This window comes from Miniopterus schreibersii (assembly GCF_964146895.1).
Source record: "Miniopterus schreibersii genome assembly, chromosome: 9".
Classification (NCBI taxonomy): Eukaryota; Metazoa; Chordata; class Mammalia; order Chiroptera; family Miniopteridae; genus Miniopterus; species Miniopterus schreibersii.
The window spans coordinates 79124123-79150467 of record NC_138118.1 but is presented as its reverse complement, the minus strand read 5'-3'; the positions used below and the strand labels follow the sequence as shown (position 1 = coordinate 79150467).

At 46.5% G+C, this 26345-nt stretch overlaps 1 protein-coding gene across 1 annotated transcript in view; it reads left to right on the top strand.

The window, feature by feature from the left end:
* Positions 1-1848: 1848 nt before the first annotated feature.
* Positions 1849-26345, top strand: part of DPY19L1 (dpy-19 like C-mannosyltransferase 1) — a 63499-nt gene continuing 39002 nt past the window's right edge. The window contains exons 1-6 of the mRNA XM_081147438.1: positions 1849-2299; positions 15847-15871; positions 16475-16562; positions 18768-18905; positions 21421-21541; positions 22063-22156. Of these exons, the coding sequence (XP_081003564.1) occupies positions 2002-2299; positions 15847-15871; positions 16475-16562; positions 18768-18905; positions 21421-21541; positions 22063-22156 (764 nt within the window). The 5' untranslated portion in view covers positions 1849-2001. The remainder of the gene's footprint in view (positions 2300-15846; positions 15872-16474; positions 16563-18767; positions 18906-21420; positions 21542-22062; positions 22157-26345) is intronic.

Here is a 26345-nt window from a genome sequence, read left to right as displayed (position 1 = left end):
TAGTTACGACGTTTTTTAACCAGTGCCCCACACAGCCCCTCTGTGGGATTCTCTACTTGGTAGCCAAGTAAAGAAGAGGACTGGTCAGTGCTGGTGGAACTGAGAAAACCCGGCTGGGTGTGTCTTTAAGGTGTTACTCGTTCAACTCCGCTCAGCAAGCTGCTGTAGCCAGGCCCCGGGACAGGCCCTGTGGGACAGCAGGAGATTGAGCGCGGAAGATACTTTGCCCTCTAGAAATTCAAGACAGGGCAGAGGAAGGCCAGAAATAAGTGACTTTCACGTGCTCTACCGAACACAGCCTTATGCATCAACATGGGGTTGTTACCACCTGCATTCGTTCACTCAGCTGCTCATTTATTCACCCGACAAGTTTCCTCAGGTACAATAGTGCCGGTTGAAGGGAGGCAGTTCCTGAATCGGAGCCTACCATGTACAGAGGACAGATCAGTGATCCAGTACTTCAAACAGTAAACCTCTTTTCCACGTGTTTTTTCTAATCATTAAAAAAAAAAAAAAAATCAGTCAACAAATTGTTACATTTAATAGACACTGAATTAAGTTTCTTTGACTCTAATGGTTAATAAATTAAAAATTAATCCAAGCGGGTAACACTGGATCCATCTGACACATTGTTTCATAATCCAAGCATTCTGTTATATCACTTTCAATCTTTTTTTACAACAGTGTCTAAAATTAGTTGTTCCCTGCTCCAATAAAGACATCTGAAAATCCAAATTCACAGAACGGAGAGTGTGAGGGGTTATTAATTAGCAAGGCAAAATAAATTCCCTTTACCAAAGAATTCATTGTCCCTTAAAAGGGCATAATAGCGAATGCCAATTATTAACTTCCTTAATAAAGAAACCTGCGGGCAGAGAACTTAAGCGTGAGGATCCACCGGCCCGCGAAGACCGTTAGTACGGGGAGATAATCGGGTCACAGCGGCGTGGCTGGGATTACAAAACCGGGGCTTACGGCCGCTTTTCGGAACAAGCCCACTGGACAGAGCAAGGGCGGGAACTTCTCAGTTGCTATTCAGGACGTTGCAAGGCTTTGCGCAAAGAATGCGCGGTGGAGGGGGGGACAGCTGGGACCCACGGGGTTTTCCAATCCTCCTCGACTTCCTTTCCTCGTGCATTTCCAGGCTATTAAAAAACACACACAAAACGTTTGCTAATACAAAAATTTTGTATTACCAAATACAGTTCTGCTTTCTTTAAGCCCCAAGGTGAGAGCACGTGAAGCGGATCACTCCGCTCTTCGTAAGGCGGGGTCGCCCGAGCGAGCCCGGGTGCAGCCCCGCAGGCGGCGAGGCCACGCGCGGAGCGAACGGGCGGAGAACGCGGGGCCGGCTCTCCTTCCCGCGGCCCGGCGCCCGAGGCTGCAGAGCGCGCCCAGCGCCCCCGCGTGGTCGTTCCGAGGGCCTCGCCCGGGGCCAGCCACCGGAGCCGCGCCTCCTGGGCCACGCGGGCTCCGCCGGGCGCCACGCGCAGCCTTCACCCGGTCAAAACTTCCACCAGCGGCCCCGCCGGAGAGAGCCCTGCCTCCCCGCCGCTCGCAGGGAGACGGCGGCCGCAACCGGAAGGCGGCCCGAGCCCGCGCCCCGCCGACTTCCGCGCGGGTCCCGAGCCGGACCGGGGTCGCCCGGCGGCCACGGGGTTGGCTCCCGCCCGCGCCGGAAGTCTGCGCGTGCGCGCTGGCCGGCCGGGAGCGCGCGTCCGGCGCGGAGGGGCGGGGGGGCGGGGCCCTCGCAGGGAGTCCCCGCCCCCGCCCCCCGGCGTTCCGCGGTCGCCGTGACAACCGGAGCGGCGGTACGGCGGCGGGCGCGCGAGTCCGGCGCCTCCTCCCGGCCGCAGCGCTCGGCAGGCGGCCGCCGCCCGGCCTTGCAGCTCTCCCCGCCTCCCGGCCCGCGGGGAGGGACCGGCCCGCCTTCCGCCGGGAGTGAGCGGCGCCCCGGCCGCCGTCCGGGCGCGCGCAGCCAGCGGGCGCGACTATGCCAAGATGGTCCTGCAGGCGCGGAACAAGCACCGGGAGGCGGCCCCCAAGCCGCCCCAGCAGCCCCGCGCCTCGCAGTCACCGCTGAGGGGGGCGCGGGACGCCGGCGCCGGGGAGCCCGGGCCCGAGCGCGCGCCCCCGTCCCCCGGGCGCAAGGGCGCCGCGGGCAGAAAGGGGCCCCGCGCCGAGCCCGCCGCGCCGCCCTCCGGGGGCGGCCTCTGGGGGCGCCTGGCGGCCGGGCTGCGCGGGGCGCTGGGCCTGCGGCGCGCGGGGCGCGGCCGGACCTGGACCACGCTCCTGCTAGGTGAGCAGCCCCGCGCGGGCGCCGCCGGGCGCGGAACTTTCCGCCGCGGGCCCGTCCTCCGCTCCTCTCCCGCTTCCCCCCGCCCCGCCCCGCGCCCCGTCCCCGCCAGTTTGCAGCCCTCTCGACTTTTCCTGGGACGCCCTCGTCTCCTCCCGCGCTCTCCTCCGCCTCCCCCGGCTCCGGCCGCCTCGCTCCCCGCCCGCCCGCCCGCTCTCGGTCTCTGCTTTTTAAAAAATGGCCCCGAGATCAACAGCTGCCCGGCCTGGCCGCGAACTGGCGGGTCCGCGCTGGCGAGCCCCGGGCGCCGCTGGTTGGCGCGCCGGCCCCGCGCGGTCCCTCGGCCGCCGCCCGCGGGGGCTTCGCTCCGGGTCGGAAGCGAGCCGCGGAGCCCGCAGCAGGAGCGCGTTCCCTGCCCTAGAAAGTTGCTAAACTTGTCATTAGATCGCAGCGAGCTTTTTCCTTCTTGGCGGCAGACACCGCCGGTGGCACTTTCTGGGATTCCCCGTCAGCGCGTCACTTTCCAGAGCGTCCGGGGCGCCGGGCCTCGGCCCTCCCCGCTGGCCCGGGAACGGGGGGTGGAGGCTCGCCGCCCCCTCCCGCGGCCGGCGCCGAAGGGATGCGGCGTGAGCCGGTGCCGAGCCCACCGGAGCCGAAACGCCGCGGGCTGCGGACCACGTCAGCTTCCCTTTGTTTCCCGCGGGCGTGCCGAGGAGGCGAGTTAGAGCAGTTCCGACGAAAGGCCTGATGTCCTAAGTCGGCCGGTGCGCGGCTCTAACTGCGGTTCCCACGTCGGGCCGCTGATGGGCTCTGGGTTGCTGAATTCTTGAACTGTTGGCGACCTCTCTCTTAGAGCCTTTCCGATGCCCTTCGTGACCCAGAAGAATGTGGAGTTCAGTGTAGGCCGAGAACTAGAACCCAGCAAGCAGCGCCCCTGAGACAGGTCACAGCCCCCCGAGAAGGCGCTCAGCCCCGAAACCCAGGGCCACCGCCTGTGTGTGTGCGTGTGAGAGAGAGAGAGAGAGAGAGGGAATGGCTCAGAAAGGTGGGTAGTGTTATCGGGGTACTTTTTCCCTGCTGTAGAGTCAAGCCTAGAAAAATGCGGACTTGAGTACTGTCCTTTCCTCCTCTCTTCAGGCCTGGGCTTGGAAACCTCGCTGGCGAGCGGGTTAGGTAGGCTCACCTTGGGGAGGCAGCATGGCGCAGTGGATGGGAGCCTCCAGCTTCCCTCCCGTGCTGAAGTTCGGATTAAGTTTCAAGCGATTTCCTCTGTGAACCTTCCCTTCCCTGTGACCCGGGATTGTCACCTCCTTCCTTGACGGGGTGTCCTGAGGAGCACAGTCAGAGGGTGGGTAACGCGTATGGACAGGCACTCTGCGTCTAAAGCATTTAACAGGGTTTAGTTGCTGTTATAAAGGCACATGCGTAATACTTGCATTCTGGTGGCAGGATGCACCTGCGTTTTTCCTGAGTGGCCGGTGTAAACATTGACAGCTATAGTAAAATACGGAATGGCACGCTTTTTCAAGGAGGTGGCGGTAACAAGTCAGAATAATACGCATTGCCATTTTCTTCTGTGCCTCTCTTCTTGTAATTGCATTTCCTGTGTTTGGATTTAGTCTTCCCCGACCTAAATACAGCTTTGTATTAACGCAGCAGCACGGCACTTTACTTGACTCACCCCTTTGGCCATTGGAAGGCACAGTGAAGGAACTGTCCCGTGTTCTTGGGTGTGCGCTGGCCAGTGGCCACCAGGTGTATGGAGGTTAGGTGACCAGACCAAGGCCTAGAGACTTTCTAACCATCTACATAAGACCGCAGGACACTTTGAGAGATGGCTCTGAAGAATGAACGGACCTGGGATGTTTGGTTCTTTCTTTGGCCCTTTATCCTCGGATACTACAGAGAGGAGCAGAGTATAGACATTTTAAAAAAATTATCTTTATTGATTTCAGAGAGAGGAAGGGAGAAGGAGAGAAAGGAACATCAATGATGAGAGAGTCATTGATCGGCTGCCTCCTGCACGCCCCCGACTGGGGATCCAGCCCGCAACCCGGGCACGAGCCCTGACCAGGAATCGAACCGCGATCTCCTGGATCTTAGGTCGATGCTCAACTGCTGAGCCACGCTCGGCCGGGCCAGAGTATAGACATTTGAAAGCCTCATTTCCTCTCCTGTCCCCCCTCGCAGAATGAGGGCAAGTTGGGCCGACCCCATACAGTCTTTAGTATGGGTCGTTGCTCTTACAGAAATTGCTTCATTTATGTTTAGGAAGAAATTTTAAAACCTGAGTCTCCTTAATAAAAGCACAAATTTTTGAGTTAGAAACTGACTAGGGGTCCCTAGTTCAGCTTCTCTCATCTCCTTCATATGTGCTAAGTGCTGGTGAGGAGCTCACTAGCTACCAAGGGCCCCTTTCCTCATCTGGGCAGTGCTAAACATTGTTTAAAAACCCATTGTAATAAACAGATGTTTTTCGTACTTGGGGACATGATTTACGATTTGTTTAATGCTAACAATTGTGAAGAAGGGTTCTTGAAATGTCTTTTTAGACATCTCAACCCAGCCTGAATGCTCCAGGGAAGGCCGGTGTAGTCAGGAGAACCATGACAGTGTTCCTCAAACGTCTTTGACCACAACCCACAGTAAGCAGTGCAGTTTACCCTAAAATCCGCCCACACTCCTGAAAGTGTAGCCCAGTACATAAATGCGTTTGTTCGTCTGTCTGTTTCTACATGTCAGTGTTCCGGCAGGAAACATTTAATTAAAGGACTGTTTTTAGGAAGTGTGAGCAGGCTTAAGGAATCCACAAAAGGTCCTGAAGCACCCAGGCACTGCGAACACTGGGAAGGTGCTGCCACCTCTGGGCCTGAAGGAGAAGGGAGCTATCAGGAGGTGAACCCCAGGAGAGCTTCCAGGGTGCCTTCGGGAGCAGGGCCACCCAAGAAGAGTGGCTTCAAACTCTCCTGCAGCCCTGTGATCTGCTGGTGCCTCTCACTGCTGACCAACTGGAAACCCTTACAAGGGGCCCAGCTGAGGTGTCCTGTGGGTTCAGCCTCCTGGGGCTGGAAACGAGAAGGGAGGAGAATGTGTTTGGAGGCAAATGGAAACCAACCACATGGGTGCATATATTTAACTGTAACAACAGTGTCATGTAAGAATACTTACCCCTGTAATGTGCAGTGCACTCTGATTTTCTATCTGCCTTTAAAAAAATGCTGTTTATAAGCCATTAGGCAGATTTCATGATCTGTTACGACCCATCCCTGTTTCAAACCAGGCAGGTGCCTGACCTCCCTGAGCTGACCTTCCTGCGGCAGGAATCCTGGAGCTAAGTAAATCTCCTCCCCCTTTTCGATGGGGACACAGTCCGGTTTACGAAAGTTTCTCTGATCCGGTGTTTCCCTGACGCGGGCTCTGCATTGCCCTTTATGATCCGATGTGGCTGTCATTCTAATCAGAGTTGGGGGAGAGTGAGGCTCCTTGTCCCTGTCGCTTATCAAGCAGGAGGATGAGAGGCTAGTGGGAGGGCTCGTGTTTTAGGGAACAGGACAGGGCGCTTTCCTTTGCGGAAGGGAAGGGTGCATGTTAAACGTAAAACAGCTTATCTGCGTGAGAGACCAAAATGTAAGATGCCATTTACAAAACAAACATCATAACAATGTAACCTGCATGTGGAAGAGAAGGTTGAACTACTGTGTTATCCCCTTCGTGCGTCCTGCCTGACCCATTTCCGTCCCCTGCCTGCGGCCGATGGCACCGCACCACCGCTCTCAGCTGGTCCTTTACTCAGGGCTTCGGGGCCTCAGCACTAGGACATGTGGGGTCGAACAGTTCTTTCTTTGGGGGTTGTTCTGTGAATCGTGGGGTGTGTAGCAGCATCCCTGGCCTCTACCTGTTAGATACCAGTAGCCCATCCCCAGCTGTGACAACCAGAATGCCTCCAGGTATTGGCACATGTCCCTTGGGAGGCAAAACCTCCATGTTTAGAACCACTGCTTTTGTCATCACAACTTAGGAGACCCGGAGCTCATGTCCTGGGGCAGGAGGGGAAGACGCCGGGTCGGGCAGAGGGTCAGGTGTGGGTGCTGGGAACTGGGGCGGGTGGGAGGCAGCGTGTGTGTTGGAGCCCCCCAGGCCTCTCAGTGCTGACCTGCATCCCAATCCTGTTCCTATACTCTAAAGGTATAGATGCCTTCATATTTCTGACCCTTAATTGCCTCATCTTTAAAACGGTGATAATAAATGCTTCACCTGGTTATGGTAAAGAGTAAGTAAAATAATGTATGTAAAATAACTGTGGCTCCGTTCACATCCGCTGGTTGTCGAGTGCCTACTATGCCAGGTGCTGTTTGCTGGGGGATAGCGTGGAGAACAGGCGCTGTAGCTCCTGCCTCCGTGAAACTTCCATTCTTGGGCGGGGGGGCAGGGGTGCAAATAAAAGTAATTGCACATTTGCTTATTGCAGGAAGTGTAGTGGAGGAAAGAAACAGGAGGCAGAGATAGAAAAAACAGGAAACGTCCCTTTAAGTAGGGTCAAGAAAGGCTTCTGGGAGGTAGCCCCCCAGTGAGACCTGGCAGAAGAGAAGGGGCTGGGCAGAGGCAGAGAGCTGTGGGTCAGCGGACCGCGTGCCGCGGGGCAGGGCAGGGCAGGGCAGGGCAGGGCGGGCGTGCTGGAGGAGGGGGTGTGGCGCGCCAGCGAGGTGGGTGCAGAGCAGGCCTCCTCGAGGAGCTTGGGCTTCATTCCTAGTGGGATGGAAGCCGAGGGTCGGGTGAGGGGACAGGTTTGAAAGAAAAGATCAAGAAGTCTCTCTTATCTTGGACACCTTACCTCTGAGACATTTGTGAGGTATCCAAGTAGAGATGCCAAGTAGGTGATGGGACGTAAGAGGAGAGGTCTGAGTGGAGACGTACAGTAGGGCGTCATCAGCAAGTGGGCGGCATTCAGTTCATGGGAGTTGATCGCAGCATCTTTCCCTTGTGCGGGGTTTACTCTGTGCCAGGCGTCGTTCTAAGAGTTGCAGATGAACTCACTTATCTTAAACTCACCTGCTCACTCGGTCCTCACCTTGACGCTATGACTGTCATGCCATTTTCCTAAGTGGGGGATCTAAGGCACACAGTTAAGTCTTGCCTAAGATCACCCCTAGAATGTGGAAGGGCCAGGATTTGAACCCCAGTGATGTGGCTCCAGACTTCATGCTCTTAACCACTATTCCACCCTTTGTAGGGTGAGTATAGCGAGGGAAGAGAGGAAGCCCAGGATCCAGTCTTGAGGAACCCCGCCACTTAGTGCTCAATGCACTGCCTTTCTTGTTTCTCCCTTCCTCAGGGGAAGAGGGATTTTACATAGAAATGTGGGACTAGGATGTGGAAAGAGCGTGTGAGGGCTGGCATAGGGACCAGAAAGGCTGAGGTAGTGTGGGGCTTGGGGCCACTGGCCCGGGTGGTGGGCTTGCTCTCAAAGGTGGAGGCACAGCCGAGTGCCCACTGAGTGTGTATTAATAGGGAGATGCCAGGCCCTACATTTCCCAGGAAAGCCAGTGAATAGGGTGGGAGTTTGGGATTTTAAACAGTTTTTTCAATGTTTAAAGCCTTTTTTTCTTTCTAAAATAGACTTCAGGTTACCGCTAAAGAATATTTATATTTACTTAAACATATTAAGAGATACAGTTGGAAGGGTTCTGAATATGTGGCACTCATGAGTGCTCAAATAAATAACAGATTCAATGAGTATAGTGTAACTATGAGGATGTATTACCAATTTGTGGTTGATGTTTGGTCCATACTATGGTATCGATACTAAAAGCAGATACCATTTTATTATATACATATGCGTATTTGGATGTTGCTGAAACTTGAACTACCGCCGTTTTTATGTTTTACACAGTCAGCTCTTAGGCTGCATTAATGTCTCTTAAAGTTTATGTTAATAAAATGTATTATCGTGGAGACCTCAAGCCTGTGTGCATGTTTCCCGGTGGGCAGTGCCCAACTTTATTTATATGCTTAGTCCTGAATTCTTGTTTCACTGGTTCATCTTTTGCCATCAGATTGTTCTTCACCCAAATCACTGGAATGTGACTCTTCCAGGGGAGTTTGCTGGTTTTCTTTAGTTACCATTCTAATGATCACCAGTCATAAAAGTTAGTGAAAATTACATCTGTTTCTAGGTCAAGACCATTATGTGGATGTCTAATTCCATAAAAGGCAGTCATTTCACAGGAAAGATCAGTTCTGCATGGATGACCTTTCATAATTCAAGAATCATTTGATAGGGATAAATGTAAAGAGGAAGAATTTCCAGAGCACATAAATCTACAATTGTTGGAACTGTTATTTTTGCTTTAATACTGTGATTATTAGCATCATCACTGTGTTTTTTTAATGCATATAAATTAACAGTTCACATGTTTTCATGTTTTCTGGCATATGTCCTCTTGTTTGACGCCTTTGCCAAAGTCACCAATCACCAGGTGTGTTTTGCAGCACTGTCACTGCACACAACCAGTGCTGGGTGGCATTTTGTAATTTTAATTTACAGCAGCAAATGTTAGCATAATGACACAGTCGCCAGAATCGAGCACAGGAGTTCCAGCATGACTCACTGTACTGAGCAAGGACGCAGGGGGTATCGTCATTAGCACCAACTGTATATGAGACGCAGGTATAAATCACTTGACTAATTACTTTTGAAAACTTGCCATCTTGACACATTTTTAAACTTGCGAAGATTGTTAAACTTGAGGGGAGTGAGGCTTTAGTCATGTTCTTACGCCAACCCAAGTTTGCTGAAGGGTTACTGCCCTGCACTGCCTTTTCCCATTGACTTCCTGGCAGTAATTAATCACCGCTTTTTGTAACGCCATCGTTCAGTGCTGAAATTGTCAAACCTAAGACTTTTTCCCCACATTTTATACTAATCACGAAGTACTTATGTAACTGGCATAGTGCTACTGTTTTCCATTAGGTTTAACATTTTTTAAGACCTTGTTTCTCATTCTTTTCTCATCTTTGATCTCCATGGAAATTTCATAAAAGTGTAGAACTTAAAGGTTACCTCATGTCGTTTCCCAGGGGAGGAAACTAATGTAGGCCAGGTGAGTGGCCTGGCATCATTAGGGAGCTCACTGGGGGAGGGTGGGATTGAAGTTAAGGTCTCGGCAGGTCTGTCGGGTTGTCGGTGTCAGATCTACAGCCTGAGGACCATCAACAATACATGAATGGAAAGATGACCTTATATGTTCCAAACCTGACAGCTCTTTTGGGAAGTGCATTGCTTTGCTGGCTGCTGCTCACATAAATATTTTTAAAATGTGAAAATTTACTTTATGTGTTTCTTTGTTTAGAAGCTTAATTATATTCTCTTAGGGGGTTGTGATACACACTTTCTATGCTCTGTTTTTATGTATCCACTTAAAAATAAACCTTTGTCCTTGATTTTGCAATTGTTTCTAAGGGATTTCCTCCTGCATATTAGTGCATCCTTTGGTTCCTGGACTCCAGCACTCCCAGTTTGGATGCTCCAGGCCCCTCTGGTTGGGGAGCTGTGCCAAACCCCTCCTGGTGCTCATGGCTCTCTGAGAGCCTGGCACACTGTGTTCAGGGATGGACAGAAGTAGGTTTACAGTCATAAACAAAGAAACAATAATTTATACACAATAATGCGAGAATAAACTTTCGCGTTCTTGTAACTGTAAACCTACTTTGCCCCACCCTGTATATAGTGAGTGGGCCCTCGATAAATATTGTCTCATTATTGCCATTACCATTTATGTCCTGCACATCAGTATTAGTGATGGGGATTCTCTTGTCCTCTTGGATCCATGTCAACATCCAGCTTTTTTTCACTGTCCTCTTTTCTGATACTCACCATAAATTCCACCTAAGTTGTAATCATATCATGAGACACCCCCCCACCCCACTTTAATAAACCTGCCCTGAGAAGGTCATTACTGATCTGCCTTCTCATATTTCGTGCAGTTCATGGACTGTGCCATTTCCCTGAGTGCCTATTGTGTTCTCTCATTATTTTATTACCTAAGTCTTATCGCAGGGATTTTATCTCTAAGGGCAAAGATATTGGCTAGTATTTCTTTAACGTTCTCGGTTTCTGGGAAAATGTGTTGTGTATCTCGTAGGCATTTAGAAACTTGCTGACTTTAAGGCTGTAATAACACACAAATCTGGGTGCTAGAAAGAAGGAAGGAGCTGAGCACGTGGGACACACGACTGTTTCCTCTTTCCCAGGCTGTGTCCTAAGCAGTGTCTTCTCACTTGGTAATTTACTACACAGAAGCTAGACTTTGTTTCATTCTGCATACGATAGGCTAGAAACATTTCTTTCAATATACTAATTGTATTGTTTTATCTATACATTTACCTTTATGCAGTGGGAGTGCTTTGGGCAGTTTAGAATGCTTAGATATTGTCTCTAGGTGTTCAAGTTTTTATTGAATTGAGTACTTTCTATAACTTTTCTTACATGGTGATAGTCACTTAACATTTGAACCCAGCAAGGAGCAAGGCTCCAGGCACAGGGCCAGGAGATGGAGACAGTAAGATGGATTCACCACGAGCTCAGCCTCCAGGCATCTGCTTCCAGCAGAGGAAGCTGTTGTGAGCGTGACTAGCTACTCACTAGCTGTGATACAGGTATAGCTGGGGTGGTGGACAAGCTTCACCAAATGCCACACTTGAATTGCTGTGGCTTTGAAGGCTGGGCGAGGAGTTTCAGGTGGGAGCAAAGGCATAGCATCACCAAAGCACTCAGTATTTTAGGGGATTCTTGCCCAGTGCAGCCTGTGTGAAGGCTGGGCAGTGGGGATTAACTGGAAATAGGCCAGTCATGTGTGGGCCTCAGGGTGTGAGCCATGGGACGCCGTGGGCTTTTCAAACAAGGGGGTGAGATGCTGGGTTTGCACGTGTAGAACCTGACTGTGTTCTCCAGGGTGGATTAATGTGGGACAGGGATGCTCTTTACTTGGGACTCAGCTTCTGGAAAGAAACATTTATTTTTTTAAAATCTATTTTGTTTATTGTTGACACTATTACAGATGTCCCCCATTCCCCCCCTTCACCTACCTCCACCCAGCCTCCACCCCCTCTCTCCAAATGGACCCCTGAGAACAATAAGCCATTGTTAGTCATTGCTGGAAGGGCTTGACTATAGAACTTCAGGTTGACTTGAGAACCATGTCTAATAGATTTAAGGGGCATCCTTCTTTTTGTCATTTTGTCACTTGAGGGTTAGGGAGGTTAAAACTGTTTAGAATACTTTAAGCATGGATTAACCTCAATTTAGTAATAAGTTGTATTTTTAAGATTTGCAGGTCATTTTGGACTTAGAATACATTTCTCCATATAAACATTGTCACTAGGTGAGGCCATCAAATGCCCACAAGCAGGAAAGCAGGCAGCTCTGTCAGGGAGGCTGAAAGAAACCCAGGTTGGGGTTAGAACCCCTGGGTTCCTGGAGTTCTCGCCATCTGCCAGCTGTGTGCCTTTGGGGAAATCGCCTTGGGGCTGGTTTCCGTGGCTCTCACTCGCAGGGCTGCTGTGAGAATCAGATGAGGCCTGTGGCAGTGCTCTGTGACTTAAAGTGCATACTAGTTACAAAGTCAGGTGTGAGGGAAACGTCCCAAGGGTGGGAAAACGTGTTGGTGGCCAGGAGACATGGCGCTGGCTGCAGGTAGCACAGGGGGCACCGGAGCGCAGCCACCCGGCTTCGAGCTCTCGCTCGCACACCTCGAGGACGAGGGGACCGCAGGGTGCAGGAGATGCAGCTGAGGAATCTTAATGATGCAGGTCACGGGGCTCCGCTTCCTCCGCGGGATCCGTGGGGTGGCAGGGCCTGGAGAGGGACCTGGGCTTCCCAGTCACCCACTGGGCGGGACGAGGCTGGAGAAGAGGTGGAAAGGTGGGGGCTCCGTGCTGGGCGGAGAGCGCATGGGATTCAGGATTGATGGGAGCAGTAGGGGAGGCCCCGTGCCCCATTTCTTTCTGGGTTCTTGCTGCCGCTAAGGCTGTGGCCAGGCACTGGGGGCTGGCACTGGACTAGCCCCTGTGGGGCGGCCTTGGGGGCTGAGGCTGGAAGGAGGGGCGTCGGGTGGGGCAGGAGCTGCTACAGCACCACGGGAGCCACACCCTGTGGAGCGCAGCCCTGCCCCCGCTCCTGGCCCCCAGCTCCGGGCTGCCAAGTGCAGACACCAGGGGGTAATTTACACTAACTCAATGGTAACTATTTTTGAAAACACTGTTACATGCACAGGTAGTGTATGTATATGTCCATCAATTGAAGTTTATTGAAGTTTGGGTTATTATGTGGACATGATTTAGGATTATTTCATTTCCCCCTTAACTATATCAAGTTGTACGCGTTAATTCAGCAAACATCTGAGTCTGGCTGTGTGCTCTGGTAAAGTTCAGTAATCGTCTCTACTCTTGGGAGTTATATTCTATTTCCTTTAAACAAGATTCTGATAACAGAAGACTTTTCAGTGAAGAGGCTGCTCAGGTCCCATAAGACTGAAAGTAGATATAACGTGATTTATAATCCGGAACAAAATTTCCTTAATCACAAAGTGGAAAGAGGTCCAATTTCGTTTCAGAGTGTTAATAATTTATGTGCTTCCAGCAAAACATAAGAGCCTTTCAAAATTCTCAGCCATGGGGTGGCAATCTTTTGAATTAGACCACAAAGCCAACCTTCTTTCCTTGAACACCTTCTTGTTATAGAATAGATTTGGGTTTTTTGAAATTTAGTTTTATGTTCTGATTGAAAAAAACCCAGAACTTGCTATACTTACCTCAATATCTTAAATACAAAATATAGCATATGTGTTAAAATGGAAAAGACGGATTATCAATTTTATGACACTTTCAAAGAGAGTATAAACAGGTTTGATAATCAGCAGACTAAATTTAGAGAAAATCAATTTTAATCTCTTGTAGGCAAGGAGATAAGAAGAGTTCTTTAGGGCTGCCTTCAGAAGTTTTTATCATTTTATGTGTTTAAATTACATGCCCACAAGGCAAGTATCTACTTTACTTGTGCTTCCATTTTCAAATGACATGTACATATAATTTATTTCAATTTTGAATAAATTAAAGCACAGCTCTACATTTTTAGATAAAAATAGCTTCTATAAAACACTGTCTATATCAACAGATGAATTGCAACTTTTTCCTTTTATCTTTAATATAAAAAAGGGTAAGGGGAATGAGGTACTTGAGAAGGCAGCGGCCATGGCCTTTGTCCGTCCCCTCCCCCAGTGCGTGGCTCTAGGGTCACAGTCCTGCTGCAGCTTCCCTTTCTCTGTTTACCTGCTTTGTTTGCTTGGGCAAGTTAACTCAGGTTTTCTGGGCCTCAACCTCTCATCTGTATCCTAGGGAAATAAATATTTGTACCTACCTCCTAGGGATGCATTGAGTTGGCTCAAGGAAAGCACTGCAAGTTTCTGGCCTGTAATAAGAATTCCAGCGCTAGCTGCTTTACTATTCTTACTACTAAATGGAAATGAACGGTGGAATCCAAAACATTGGGCTCATTATTAATTGACCCAGAGACTAAGAAAGTGCCACTCAAATACCAAGAGCTCCAAGAATTGTTTACTCTCGTGCTGCAGAAAATGAATTAAAGGGATTCCAGAAGGCACCAAAGGCCACTCTGTATCTTCCACCCTTCTCCTGAGGAATCGTGGTGTCCTGAGGAAGTAGAGGACTCTTATTGATCACTCCAGAACTGTGAAGGTCAAGGCCAACTTAAAGGCATAGTGTGAGATGCATTGCTGTTCAAGTCAGCAGAGGACAGGATGCCCCCTTAGAGAATCATTTAGTATTCTACAAGTTTATTGTCAAATGGGAAGAAGAAACAGTAAAATTATAAAATAAGAGCAACATTATTATTTTAAAATAATACTGTTTAAAATGGAGAAGTGAAGATAAGCCAAAAAAACCCTGTGAATTAATAATTTAGTAAATAAATCACAAGTATACACATTGCAAAATAAATACATTAACAATATCCAGTACATGTAATGAAAGAGTGATTTCATGGATATTAGAAAAAAAATGTTAAGTTCCCAGGAAGACTTAGTAAGAAATATCAATTGACTATGTATTAAATATGTATTAACTCTACTGATAGGGTTTTTGTCGAGGGTAATTGAAAAGCAAGATGAACAGTTGAAGGTATATATCATGAGTATGGATGTGAACATAGGGAATTATATTGTAAACATGTAGATTCTTCCCAAATTAATTTATAAATGAAATCCCAATTATATTCTCAAAGTATGACACATCTTCAGTATGATAAAGGTGGCTTTTCATTCTGTGCGAGAATGGTTTATTCAGAACATTATCACTAGGTCATTGAGAAAGTAAAGCCCAAGTTTTATTAGTGGGGGGGGTGGTGTCTTTAATGGAAAAGGAAGCGGGTGGTATTTGTCAACAAGAAAAAAAATCAAGATTTCCAAAGGTCAAAGTGGCACATGCAAACAAATGTCCAGTGACCAGCCTAGTTCAGTATTTGCAGTCTCATTGGACCTAGAGAGTAACTTTATCTTTTATAACCATTAATATCTCCTAGGCAAAACATATTTTTTAAAAAAATGTAAACATTTCTTTAAGAATAAGGCAAAAGATCTGAGCTGTTTGGTTTTCATTTCTAAGAATATTTTCACCATTCAATTCCTTAGTAATTTAATCAGAAGCCTGCAGTAAGATGAACCTTGTGATACAAGAGAATTAAATGGTATTTTCTGGATTCATCATAATATGTGCTTTGTACTTGGACAGAAAGCAAACTATTGATTCTGTTAAATAACAAGACTTCAAATGAGTAAATTTTAAAGATCTGATCGGCGTCGTTGAATGATGCCTGAATGGGGCGGCATCCCCCCAGCAGGTAGAAAGGCTTTTGAAGGCCGAAGGGGGCCGAGGAAGAGTGATTAGCAGGCAGCCCTAGTCACTCCGTTTTTGGTCTGTCGTCTGTTTTTTACAATTCTCATGTACTGATTTTATCATTAGCTTGTTTCCTCTGTAACCTTTTCTTCATTCCTTTTCCCGTTCCATCTCTTCGTTTTTTATTTATTTCATTTTTTAAATTTGTCTAAAAATAGTAAAATTTATCATAAAACTTCAGGTATTGCAACAGTATGTAAAAAGTTTTTTATCCATCCACAGTCCTGTTCCTGAAGTCAACTTACTTCGTTGTTCCCAGTTACCTCTCACCATTGCTTCTATCTGTGGATATTTCCATCCGAGGGTACCTTGTACAGTTTTGGGCAAATAAAGGCTTTCATGTATTTTGTTGAAAGAGTGAGCGAATGTAAACTGTAGACATATGCTTAATTCCTTTATAATTCAGCCAATTGATATTTTAGGCATAGTCCGGGGGCTCCTTTGGAAGTGTCAGTATTCTGCCAACCTTGAACAGTCCCACACTCACCCATCCCTAACCATGCATGCCTTTGTAGTGGTTTTCTGTTAAGTTGAAAATATTTCTTTATATTAACGTAGTAACTGAAATTTCTTTTTTCTTCCAGCTGCCTTTGCTGCAGTGTTGCACTGGTAAGATTGTTTTCTCCTGTGGTCTCTTCTGCAGATGGTTATAACTTACTGTAGCTGTTTCTTTTGGCTCTAAGGAATGATTTCAGTATGATGATGAATATATATGATCACATGCAACACAGTCATCTGAAAAATCGTGTAATTGATAAATCGGGCAGAATGTAATTTTTTAATAAACATATTTATTATTGAAGAGGTTATATTTGAGACTGTACTTCGCTTAACATTACTACAGTGTTCGTGTTGAGAGGAAGATTAATTTTTTTAATCTTCTAGATAGAAATATGAATTTCATTAATCAGACATCTCTGAAATGGTAACTCAATGGCATTTATGGTTTATCATTTTATTGTACTTGGCTTAAAATATTCTGGTTCATTCTAATTTTAAAATCTAATTTGAATGTGTTTTCTTGTAGAGAGAAATTTTAGTATAAATGTAAGACATACTGAGCAGAAGAACAAATATGGGTACCATTGTATTTGAGTTTTGTTCCAAAATTATCTGCAAATTATTAATTTCATTTTTGCTTTTAGTGTTTCTTTGAAAAATATTACTTAGTATAAGCTTCAGTACTGTTGCTTTGTTGCTTCTGTTTTGCAGGAGCCACATAACACACCTCTTTGAAAATGATCGTCACTTTTCTCACCTCTCAACCTTGGAAAGGGAGATGGCTTTTCGCACTGAAATGGTTAGTTTCCATGTGGTATTTGATTGTAGTATTTTAGGAATCTCAAACTTTTAAGCTTTTTCTTATGGAAATTTTCAGAGATGCTCCAAAGTAGCAAGAGTGGACACCTTCCGTCTCTGCATCCCCCAGCTTCAACTCCTAGGGCACAGCCGTTTTCCTTTCATCCACACCCCCCACACTCGTCTCTCTTAAGGAAACCTCAGATTTGTATCATTTCATCTGCGAGCGCTTTCATATAAGGACTTTTTTGTTAATGACCGTACTTTTGTCACACTTGTAAACAATGAACAGCAATTTTTATTTTATTTTATTTTTAAATATATATTGATTTCTGAGAGAGGAAGGGAGAGGGAGAGAGAGATAGAAACATCAATGATGAGAGAGTCATTGATCGGCTGCAGCCCACAACCCAGGTATGTGCCCTGACCGGGAATCGAACTCTGATCTCCTGGATCGTAGGTGGACGCTCAGCCGCTGAGCCACGCCCGGCTGGGCATGAACAGCAATTTTTAATAACATCAGGTGTCAATCCCTGCTTAAATAACCCGATTGACTTTTTTTTTCACAGTTAATGTGTTGGTATGTTTGAGTCAGGATCCCAACACTGTCTGTACGTTGCATTTGGTTGATGTAGCTCTTATCTCTTTCTTAAGTCTTTCAGTCTATAAGTTCCTCTTCCCATGTTTGTTTTGTTCTCCCTGCTGTTTATTTTTTGAAGAATCCTGGCCATTTGTCCTATAGAACTACCCACAGTAATTAATGTTATTTATTATGTTCCACTGTCCCAAGTTTCCTGAAAATGGATAGATAAGAGTCTTGATAGCTGAAGGTTTGATTTTTGGGGGCAGGGCAGGCAGGAATACTAGCCCTCAGCCTAGGTCAGTTATTTTGTTAGGATTTCCAAATGGTGATGATCTATTCTACTACTTTTTCTGCATTATTAACTGTAACTCTTATATAAAGAAATTTCCTGTAATACTTGAACTTGGTTTCTCTGAGGTACACGTCATACAGGTAAGATGAGTTCATTCTTGGTTCATTCTACTTACTGCCTTTTGGAAAAATGAGTTGGTTCTCTCGAATCTTCTCATGATAACCAATGGAGTTTCTTCTATGGGAGTCTCATTATGATTTGATGGATTTTAACAAGTTTTATAAACTCACTTGTCTTTAGGTGGTTCTTTAGCATTGCAGGCCGCTCTGTGTCCCCTTGACATGGCCCTACTAGTATTCTGAAGCTTCCTTACTTTCCTGTATTATAGACATTTTATCTCCTGACCTGGAGTCATCCAGTTTTCCAATTTCCAGTCCCTTTCAGTGGCAGATGGTATTTAGAGACTACAGTTTTGGTGCTAGAGATGCTTACTGCTGCTATTTTAAACTAGATTGGCCTTTTCGGTAAACAGAATTAGGAAACAGTTTTATTATAACTCATGAATTTATAAAATAACTCATGAATTTATCTTATTTTTAAATTCAAATTTAAGATTTCATGGTTTTTACTTATTTTATATTAAATTTGCATCTTTTCTGTTAGCCTGAGAATCTTGGTTTGAAATTACTTACTTTTGAGGAATAACAGTGCCAGAGGTATTAAAAATATGATTTCTGAAAACAGTTTAGGACTTTCTTGCATTTCAGTTTGATTTTAGGATACACAGTAGGGATGTACAGTGAAATTACTACATCTTAAAGTTATTGGAAATCCTCTCCCAACTTGATAATTTCTGTTTAAAAATTTTAATTTATAATAGGCTGTTTATGTGATTCCAAAATCAAACCTACAAAACAAGGATTCAGATAAGCAGACGGGGAAACATTTCTGGCCAGGGAAGAATTTGTAGTTGATGGTAAATTTCAGTTCCATAATAGGTTACACACCCTATTCAAGCTAGCCTTCTCCAACACTCACATTATAGGTTATAGGGTTTTCTTAAATGAGATATGCTGAGTTATTTTTATAAATGTGGAAACTATTTTTGAAGCTCTTTTGAGCCCAATTGTTTCAGTTAAGACAAGGTTATACTAAAATATGTACGCTTTTTGCAATCTAAGAACTTATCAGTGGTTAGAAACCTATGAAATTGATTGTAGCTCTTACTTGCTTGAGTGCTTTGTTTTTTAAAAAGTGTATTTTAAGTTTCTTTAAAGCTACTATAGTAATTATGTACTTTTTATTATGACTATAATATATGCTTATTTCAGGGGCTGTATTATTCCTACTTCAAGACTATTGTGGAAGCGCCCTCGTTCTTAAATGGAGTATGGATGATTATGAATGACAGGCTGACCGAATACCCCCTTGTAATTAATACATTAAAAAGGTTCAATCTTTACCCTGAGGTAAGCTACTTTCTCAATTGTGATTTTCTTACTTTACAAAAAAGTGTTATTTGTATTAAAAGCTAATTCTAAATCTAAGGTATGATTCAGTACATTACATTTTATTGTTTTTAAAAAAAAATGTATCTCTTCTTAGAAAGGAATATAAAAAAATCATTAATTTTGAAGAACTTGAACTGATTCTGTGGGACCTATGATTGTGTGGTTTAGGGAATGTGAAGCTATCTGCATGGCGTGCTGGTTGGGATTATAGCGGGGGGTGCCATGCCTTTCACAGGTCATTGGCCAAATAGTGTTTCTTCCCCATCTGGGAGGCTTCCCTTCACTGTATTTTCTCGAGGTGGGCCACCCAGGAGGTGGGGAGGAAGGCAGTGACATCAGTAACTTGTTTTGGCCTCTCTACCATCCTGCTTTCAGGTGACACATTCCTCAGAGCTCTCCAGGGCCCCCCTTACCTGTGCCTTCCTCAGTGCTCGCCTCCTTGACGTGATGGGTGGTGCTCCAGTTACCCACAGTTCCCCCGTCCCCCCTTCTCAGCACCTGCTGCTGCTGGACAGCCTGGGCCTCATGCCAAGGCCTTGGGTGGCCTTGGTCTTGGCAGGGGTCCCACGCTCTGGCTCAGTACCAGCACTTAGCTGGGCTCCTGGTCATTTCCCATTGAGTGAGAGGAGTTGAACTTCCAGGCCAGTGAGTTCACCCGACTGATTAATGAGGAGGCAGAGACCAATAAATAACCACAAGCCCAGTGTTCTGCTTACCGAGTACTTTCAGTATAACCACGTATGCATTTACTTTTGCAGAAATTGGATCACACAAGAAAACTGAGATCACATGGCACATCTTTTAAATAAATGCCTTTGTCTTATAAGACTATTTATAACCATTTTCCTGTGTCATCTTCTCTTCCACAGCCTCCTTTTTAATGGCTGTGTGTACAATGTACCATTGTTTACTTAGTTCATCATTTATGAAAATTCCTTTTAAGATATTCTGATGCTGCAGTAAGCATCTTTGAACTCAGTCTTTACGTGTCTCCGTTTTTCACACTATAACTTTGTTGAGGTGGAACTGTTTAGTTTAACAGAATCCACACTTGAGTGATTGTGGTCATGCTGCCAGAATGCCTTCCAGATAGGTTACACGAAGTGCAATTCCCACTAGCAGTGTTTTTGAGAATGCTTGGCTACCTGAATCCTTGCTTTGTGTGTGTATGAATTTATTTAAAAAATGCATCTTCTCTTTTAAAAATGCATTTTCATGCCCTTTGTCTATATTTCCATTGAAGTTTTATAAGAGCGCATTTATTATATGGGGATTTTAATACTGTTATATGGATAAAACATTTTCCCCAGCTTTTTGTTTGCTTTTAGCTTTGTGTATGATGTGTATGTATTTTTTTCTGTACAGAAATATATCTGTGAATCATTTTAATTTATGATTTTTTATTCATATATGTAAAAAATCTTTGTTCTTTTTAATTGTGATGTTTTTAATTAATATTTGCATTTTTAATTTACCTGGAATTTGTTTTGGTATAGTGTGGGGTAGGAATCTAATCATGTTTTTTCACAGTGGTCATGCGTGTAACCTGACACTTTGGGGTGTGGTCCATCTCCCCCACACTCATGATTATATACAACGTTATTATGCGTGTGTGCTTGCTTCTGTGTTTGGACTTGCGTGTAGTGTCACCTTAGGTTGAGGTCGGAAGCAGACTTAGATTTCCTGCAGGACGTGTATGGGGGTCAGTGCCTGAAGGGAAGAAGGGAGCAGGATAGGGCAGGAGGAGCTGGGCTGGCTGGGAGGCTCTGCAGGCTGCGTACCTGCAGGCCAGGGCCCGGACTCGCCAGTCAAAGGGCGCAGCTGTCCTTGAGTGAGGGTGGCCTTTAGTGAACTGACTCTTTAGCAGACAGTGGTTCCCAGAGAGGGACTCAGCTGAGAGCTGTCAGCTGCAGGCCGTGCAGCTGCTGGGCGGGATCTGGGTGGAGTCCACCACCTCCACCGGGCTACTTTGATCTGTTGATCACACTATTTTAGTTGTAAGTAATGCACTTTATGTGTGTTGGGACATTCTTTTCGGTTGTCTCCTCTTTGTTATTCTCTGGGTAACAGCCCTAAACAGACACTTCGGATCTGACTAGTACTGGTTTATGTCAATAAATTAATTTGTGGGAGAATTCACGTCTTGAATCATTAGACCCATTCAGGAAGACATAGAACCTTTCTGATTGTTTGTCGTCTTTTATGTTCCGTAGTAGGGTTTTATAGCTCTTGAAAATACAGATAAATCCCGCACGTTCCTGGTTCTGTTTTATTCCTGCCCGTGGGTGGGCAGCTGAGGGCTGCCCGCGGAACCTGTTGGGGCTGTGAGGCTCTTACCGGATTCCGCAGGTGCCAAGTGCATGCTACTGGAAGGGGACATTTGATAGTTATCAAGCATCTTACAAATACTCCAGTAATGAAACTGTTGAGGATAATATCTTTTCTCATAATGTCTCTATTTTTGAAAAATTAGGTCATCTTAGCCAGCTGGTACCGAATTTATACCAAAATAATGGACTTCGTTGGCATTCAGACCAAGATCTGTTGGACGGTTACCAGAGGAGAAGGGCTCAGCCCGATCGAGAGCTGTGAAGGCAAGTTCTGCCCGCGCCCCTGCCTGGCGCCTGCTGGGCCCAGCGACGGGAAACCGCCGCCCTGCCTTCCGTTCATGGTCCTTCCAGCGGGGCGCCTGGGCGGGACCGCGGGGGGCTGCTTCCCCTGCTCTCAGGGGCCTCGGCTGCACCCCAGGGGCTGCTGCGCTTACCTCCTGGCTCCTGGGCTGGGGCCACAGCCAGGCTGGGCCTGGCTGGGATTGTCAGCAGGGCCACCCACATGTCCCCTTCCCTGGCTGCTGCACACTCTGTTGAGTTGTCACCAGCCCAGCCAGACCCAAAAGCTGGGGCAGACCCCGTACTTCCCCGGCAGACCCTGGAGGAGCGTCTGTCCACGGCTGCTCCCCGTTCGTCTGAGATCCGCAGGAGTGTTGTGTGTTCGGATTGGAAACAAGGCAACCACTCGATATATATCACAACCGTTTTCAAAACAAGCATGTTTAATATCAATTGCCAGACGTATAAAGAGCCTTTTAGAGCACACGTTTTGTTTGTTTTTAAAGGATTGGGAGACCCCGCTTGCTTTTATGTGGCTGTCATTTTCCTTTTAAATGGACTGATGATGGCTTTGTTCTTCATTTATGGCACGTGCCTCAGGTAAGCCTGCCCCTTGAGAATATTTTAGCATGGTGTGTGGTAGCATGCCTGAGGGTGATATACATAGTGCAATTATTGTTGAAGTGTGGTTCTGTTTTAGAACAGTGTCATTGCTGATATCTCTACTTGTAGATATAAAATTACTTCCCATTTGGATGATTTCACCATTGTCATGGCCAGCAAAACCAAAAATAATTTTAGAGGCTTAAATTTATCAAATGTGGGGGGCATATTTGAAAAATGTTAGGTACTCATGGGTATGTGAGCATAAGCAATATATATTATTTACGTGAAATATAATGGAAACACTCATCATCAAACAGTGTAAAGGCTCTTACTTTGCTAATGTTAAAATAGAAATATATTTTATGCAGGTATTTACTATCTGACCTGATTTACTTTGTAATCAAGCAACATTCCTAAAACTAAAAGATTGACAACTTTTCTGAAGGGTTTTTCTGTTTATTGCTCTTTTTGTTGACAGTTCTCCACATTGTATACTTTAATTCTCTTGCCATGAGAGTATCCTTAGTTTTCTTTTCTTCTGCTCGCTGATTCTTTGCGGTGCAGAGTAGGAGCATAGTTACAGGTATATACACACTCTTCAGTTTGAGTTAATAGATTTGCATCTGCCATTCTCCTGCTGTCTTCTTTGCTTTGGAAGTGTGGCATTTCATTTTAGTACCTCTTGAGTTCTTAGCTTAGAGTTTGAGTATACAGCAGTTACTTGATAAATGTTTATCAAATGAGGTAGCTAGTAGATCAGTTGAGAATATATTTGCATTTAGATTTAAGATACTTTAATGCTAATGTTTCTGACTTAGCTCTAAGGAAGTTCTTTTAATGATTTAATTAGGGGAGACTGAAATGAAAATGCATGATTAAGAGATGGGAAAATTTTCTTCTTGAAACAAGACAACTTAACCAAGGGGTATGGCAATCAGGAGAGGAGGCTGACTCGGGAAGCAAGGCCGACGCACCTCACCTCGTGTGGTGATGAGCCGAGGGGAAGCTGGGGCATGTGTTCTTTTGCCAAGGACTGCCCACTGTCTCACGGGTAGCTTTATTACATTTGGGAGATTAGTTTTCAAGTAGAGAAGTTAAAATATGGAAATGACATTATTGCTGAGTCACTAATCTGTAGTTGTGCTCCTTTTCACTGCATTTATTGAAGTCATCATTCAGTACCATTTCCTTGAGTGCCTGTTATAACCGTCACTTCAGAGGCTGAAGGCTCAGTACCTGCCGCAGAGTGTCCCTGGCTGTCCACCGTCCTGGGCCCTGAGGGCAAAAAGGCAGTATGGAGGCTCTGCACTGTGGATGGACCCTGCTGACATTGAGTTTCTATAGAATTTGAATAAATGCCATGGGAAGAAAGGGTTACTGCCAGTCCTGTGGCCTGCCTTCAGGGTTGTAGCGGGGTGAAGTGTTTTATGAGGTTACCTGAAATGGAAGCTCACATAGAAGGTGTTTGGAAGTGACGGGGCAGGAAGGGGAAGACCTCACTCAGGTGCGAGAAAAGAACGCCTGCCCTCAGGAAATAGTTTTCAGTGGGACGAAGGGAGTAAATCAGTTACGGAAAAGGAAAGGGCTGCCGTCCTGGGATGTGTGCTCCCCACGCCCTGAGGGCTCCCTGTCCTCTCATGCTGGTTCACTGTCGCTTCAGGCCTGTATTGATTCCTTCTGGTTTATTCCTTCATTTGGGAGGATCCCATCCTCGGGTAGTTTCCAGGAAAGAGTACATGGAGGTAATTTGGAGGTTTGTAGCTTGTATGTGGGAAATTGATTTTACCTTTATACGTGATTGCTGGTCTGGCTGGTTGTAGGATTGTGTTTTTCCCTTGACTTGGGTCCAGGAAGACTGTCTTCCAAGATTCACTAGAGCTTTTCAAAGTCAGGCCCTGTTCTGCCCTCGATCCTTTTGAATGTGGGCTTGTGTCCCCCCTCTCCCTCCCCCAGCGGGCAGCTTTCAGGTTCTGCTTTTTCTCTCCGGTGCCCTAGCGGCCACGAGGTGGTGAATCCTGTTTCGATCTTGTTGTCAGACACTGTGGCTCCACCCATCTGGCCAGTCCTTCTGTTGAGGGGAAGACTTTTCTGGCCTTACTCCTTTGATGACCTTCTCTTCTCCGCTGCCTTGGCTTTTCCTGAAATCCTCTTGTTTGAAGTTGGAACCCTCGAGTTGAGATCCAGTTCTCTTAGATTTTTCCTCCCATGTTTTATTTGTTAGGTTTCATTGTAACTTTCTGTGCGATTGGACTGTGCTAGTGGAGTTTGAGCTTGGACTTTCCTTCTGCCTCTTGGTTGTCCCTGTTGCCTCCAGGTCCTCTTCAGTTTGTCTCTTTTTCCACATTGAAAACTTCCTTGCAGCCTGGTAACTGACCTGACATTTGTATTTAAGATTGAGGTAGCTTGTAAGACGTGGTTAGAAGGTTGTAAGGGGACAGGATTATGGCCCAGTGGCTTTTCTTAGAGAATGAACAGATGTAAGTCCCTTTGTGAGGGGACCCAGGCCTGGCAACCTCTACAGGTGGCAGCAGACGGGAGAAAGTTGAGGAGGCACATCTGGTTCTTAACCACCTCAGTGCTGAGGGGACACTGGGTGGCAGTGACAATCCCCTGCCCCGTCACTTACATCTGTGAAGTTCTGGGTGCCCTCCCCAACCAAGGCACGGCCCTGTGTTCCCTGCCCCTCTTTGCCGTCCTCTCTGTTGTACTGAGAGAGTTTTTTGAGAACTGTTTCATGATCTTTTTTATGAACTCCTCCCCAGCCAGTGTCTGCCGCTCATGTTGCTGTGACCACTCCCATCCACCTCTGGTCTTCCCTCCTCCTGTGAATATTGACCTCTCTCTGGGTCTTCACTCAGTTCTCCACCTTCTCAACTCCTGGGACAAAAGCCAGCCATGCTTTTGTAGACAGAACAAGTCACCAGAAAGTGCCTTTTTGTCTAGCAGGGAACCAACCAGTCAGAACCGCGCATTCATCCCCCAATTCTGATGTTCTCTGTTGTCTTCTGAGGTCACTGGAGGTTCATAATTGCTTCTTTGATGCCAGAAAGAGTTTTTAAAAATACTTTATTTCTAGATATGGTCCAGAAGCCCTGAGGGCCTGGAAGATTAGTCTGTATGTCAAACCTCCTGTTGAATTTGCTTACTGTCCCCCTTTCTACCCTGTGGTGAAGTCACAGTGACTATGATCAGTTCTCCTGGTCCCACCCGGGTTACCTGTCACTCAGGATTCCTTTCTGGCTCCGTGGCAGAACAGACTGGCTTTTTATATCAATTTTTACTTCTCTCCTGTATCCCACCTGCTTTAAGAAAAAGTTGCATTTTATATTCTTTATGCCAATTTTGCTTCCATTATTTTGACTTTTTTTGTCCTTCATTAAAAAAAATTAAGCCTTTACTCTTGATGAGGGCTTGAGTTTGGCTACGAGCATGTCTTACATAGGCTGTGGTTACACCAGCTCAGACTTCTCCATCTCTGGTCTTTGCAATGTTCTGTGAACTTGGCCTGCTGACAAATTTGATCACTTGGTCTAACAGCTGTATATGAATATTTAAAAGGTAAGTATTTCTCTTTAGTACATGTAAATGCATGAAAGTCATTGGTTGAAAAATCAGCATCTTTTCTCCAAACCTGCCCCTTTTAATGTGACTGTGTCAGCAAATGACACTTAACTACACTGTTGCTCAAGTCTGACCCCTGGAAGACACCCATGACTTTCTTTAGCTGCATCCTAAATCCAGCTGGTCACAGGATCCTGTTGGTTTCTTTCTTCAGCATAGCTCTGGCCTCCCTGCACTTCAGAGAGAGCGGGGTTCCCCTGAGGTCCTGGAGCAGAGCCGTGTCTGGAAGTGGGACGGAGGCAGGGCCTCACCTCTGGACCTTGAGCCCGGAGCACATGGGCGATGGGGGAGAATTTTCTCTGAGGAGAGGGAGCTTCCCAGGCAGGAGGAAAGGGAAGCACCTGGTAGAGACAGGGTGCTGGGAAGGAGGTTGTTCACTTGGGAGTGGGGGTTCGGAGGGCGCAGGAGGGGTCTGGATGGAGAGTCAGGTGTGTGCTGGTTGGGCCTCAGCAGAGGCTCCGCTGAGCACAAAGCCGTGATGACGGCCAGAGCCTGCATCTGCTGGCAACCAAGGGTCCAGGGTGGCGGTGACATGAAGTGAGACGTGCTTGGCTGCAGGTTT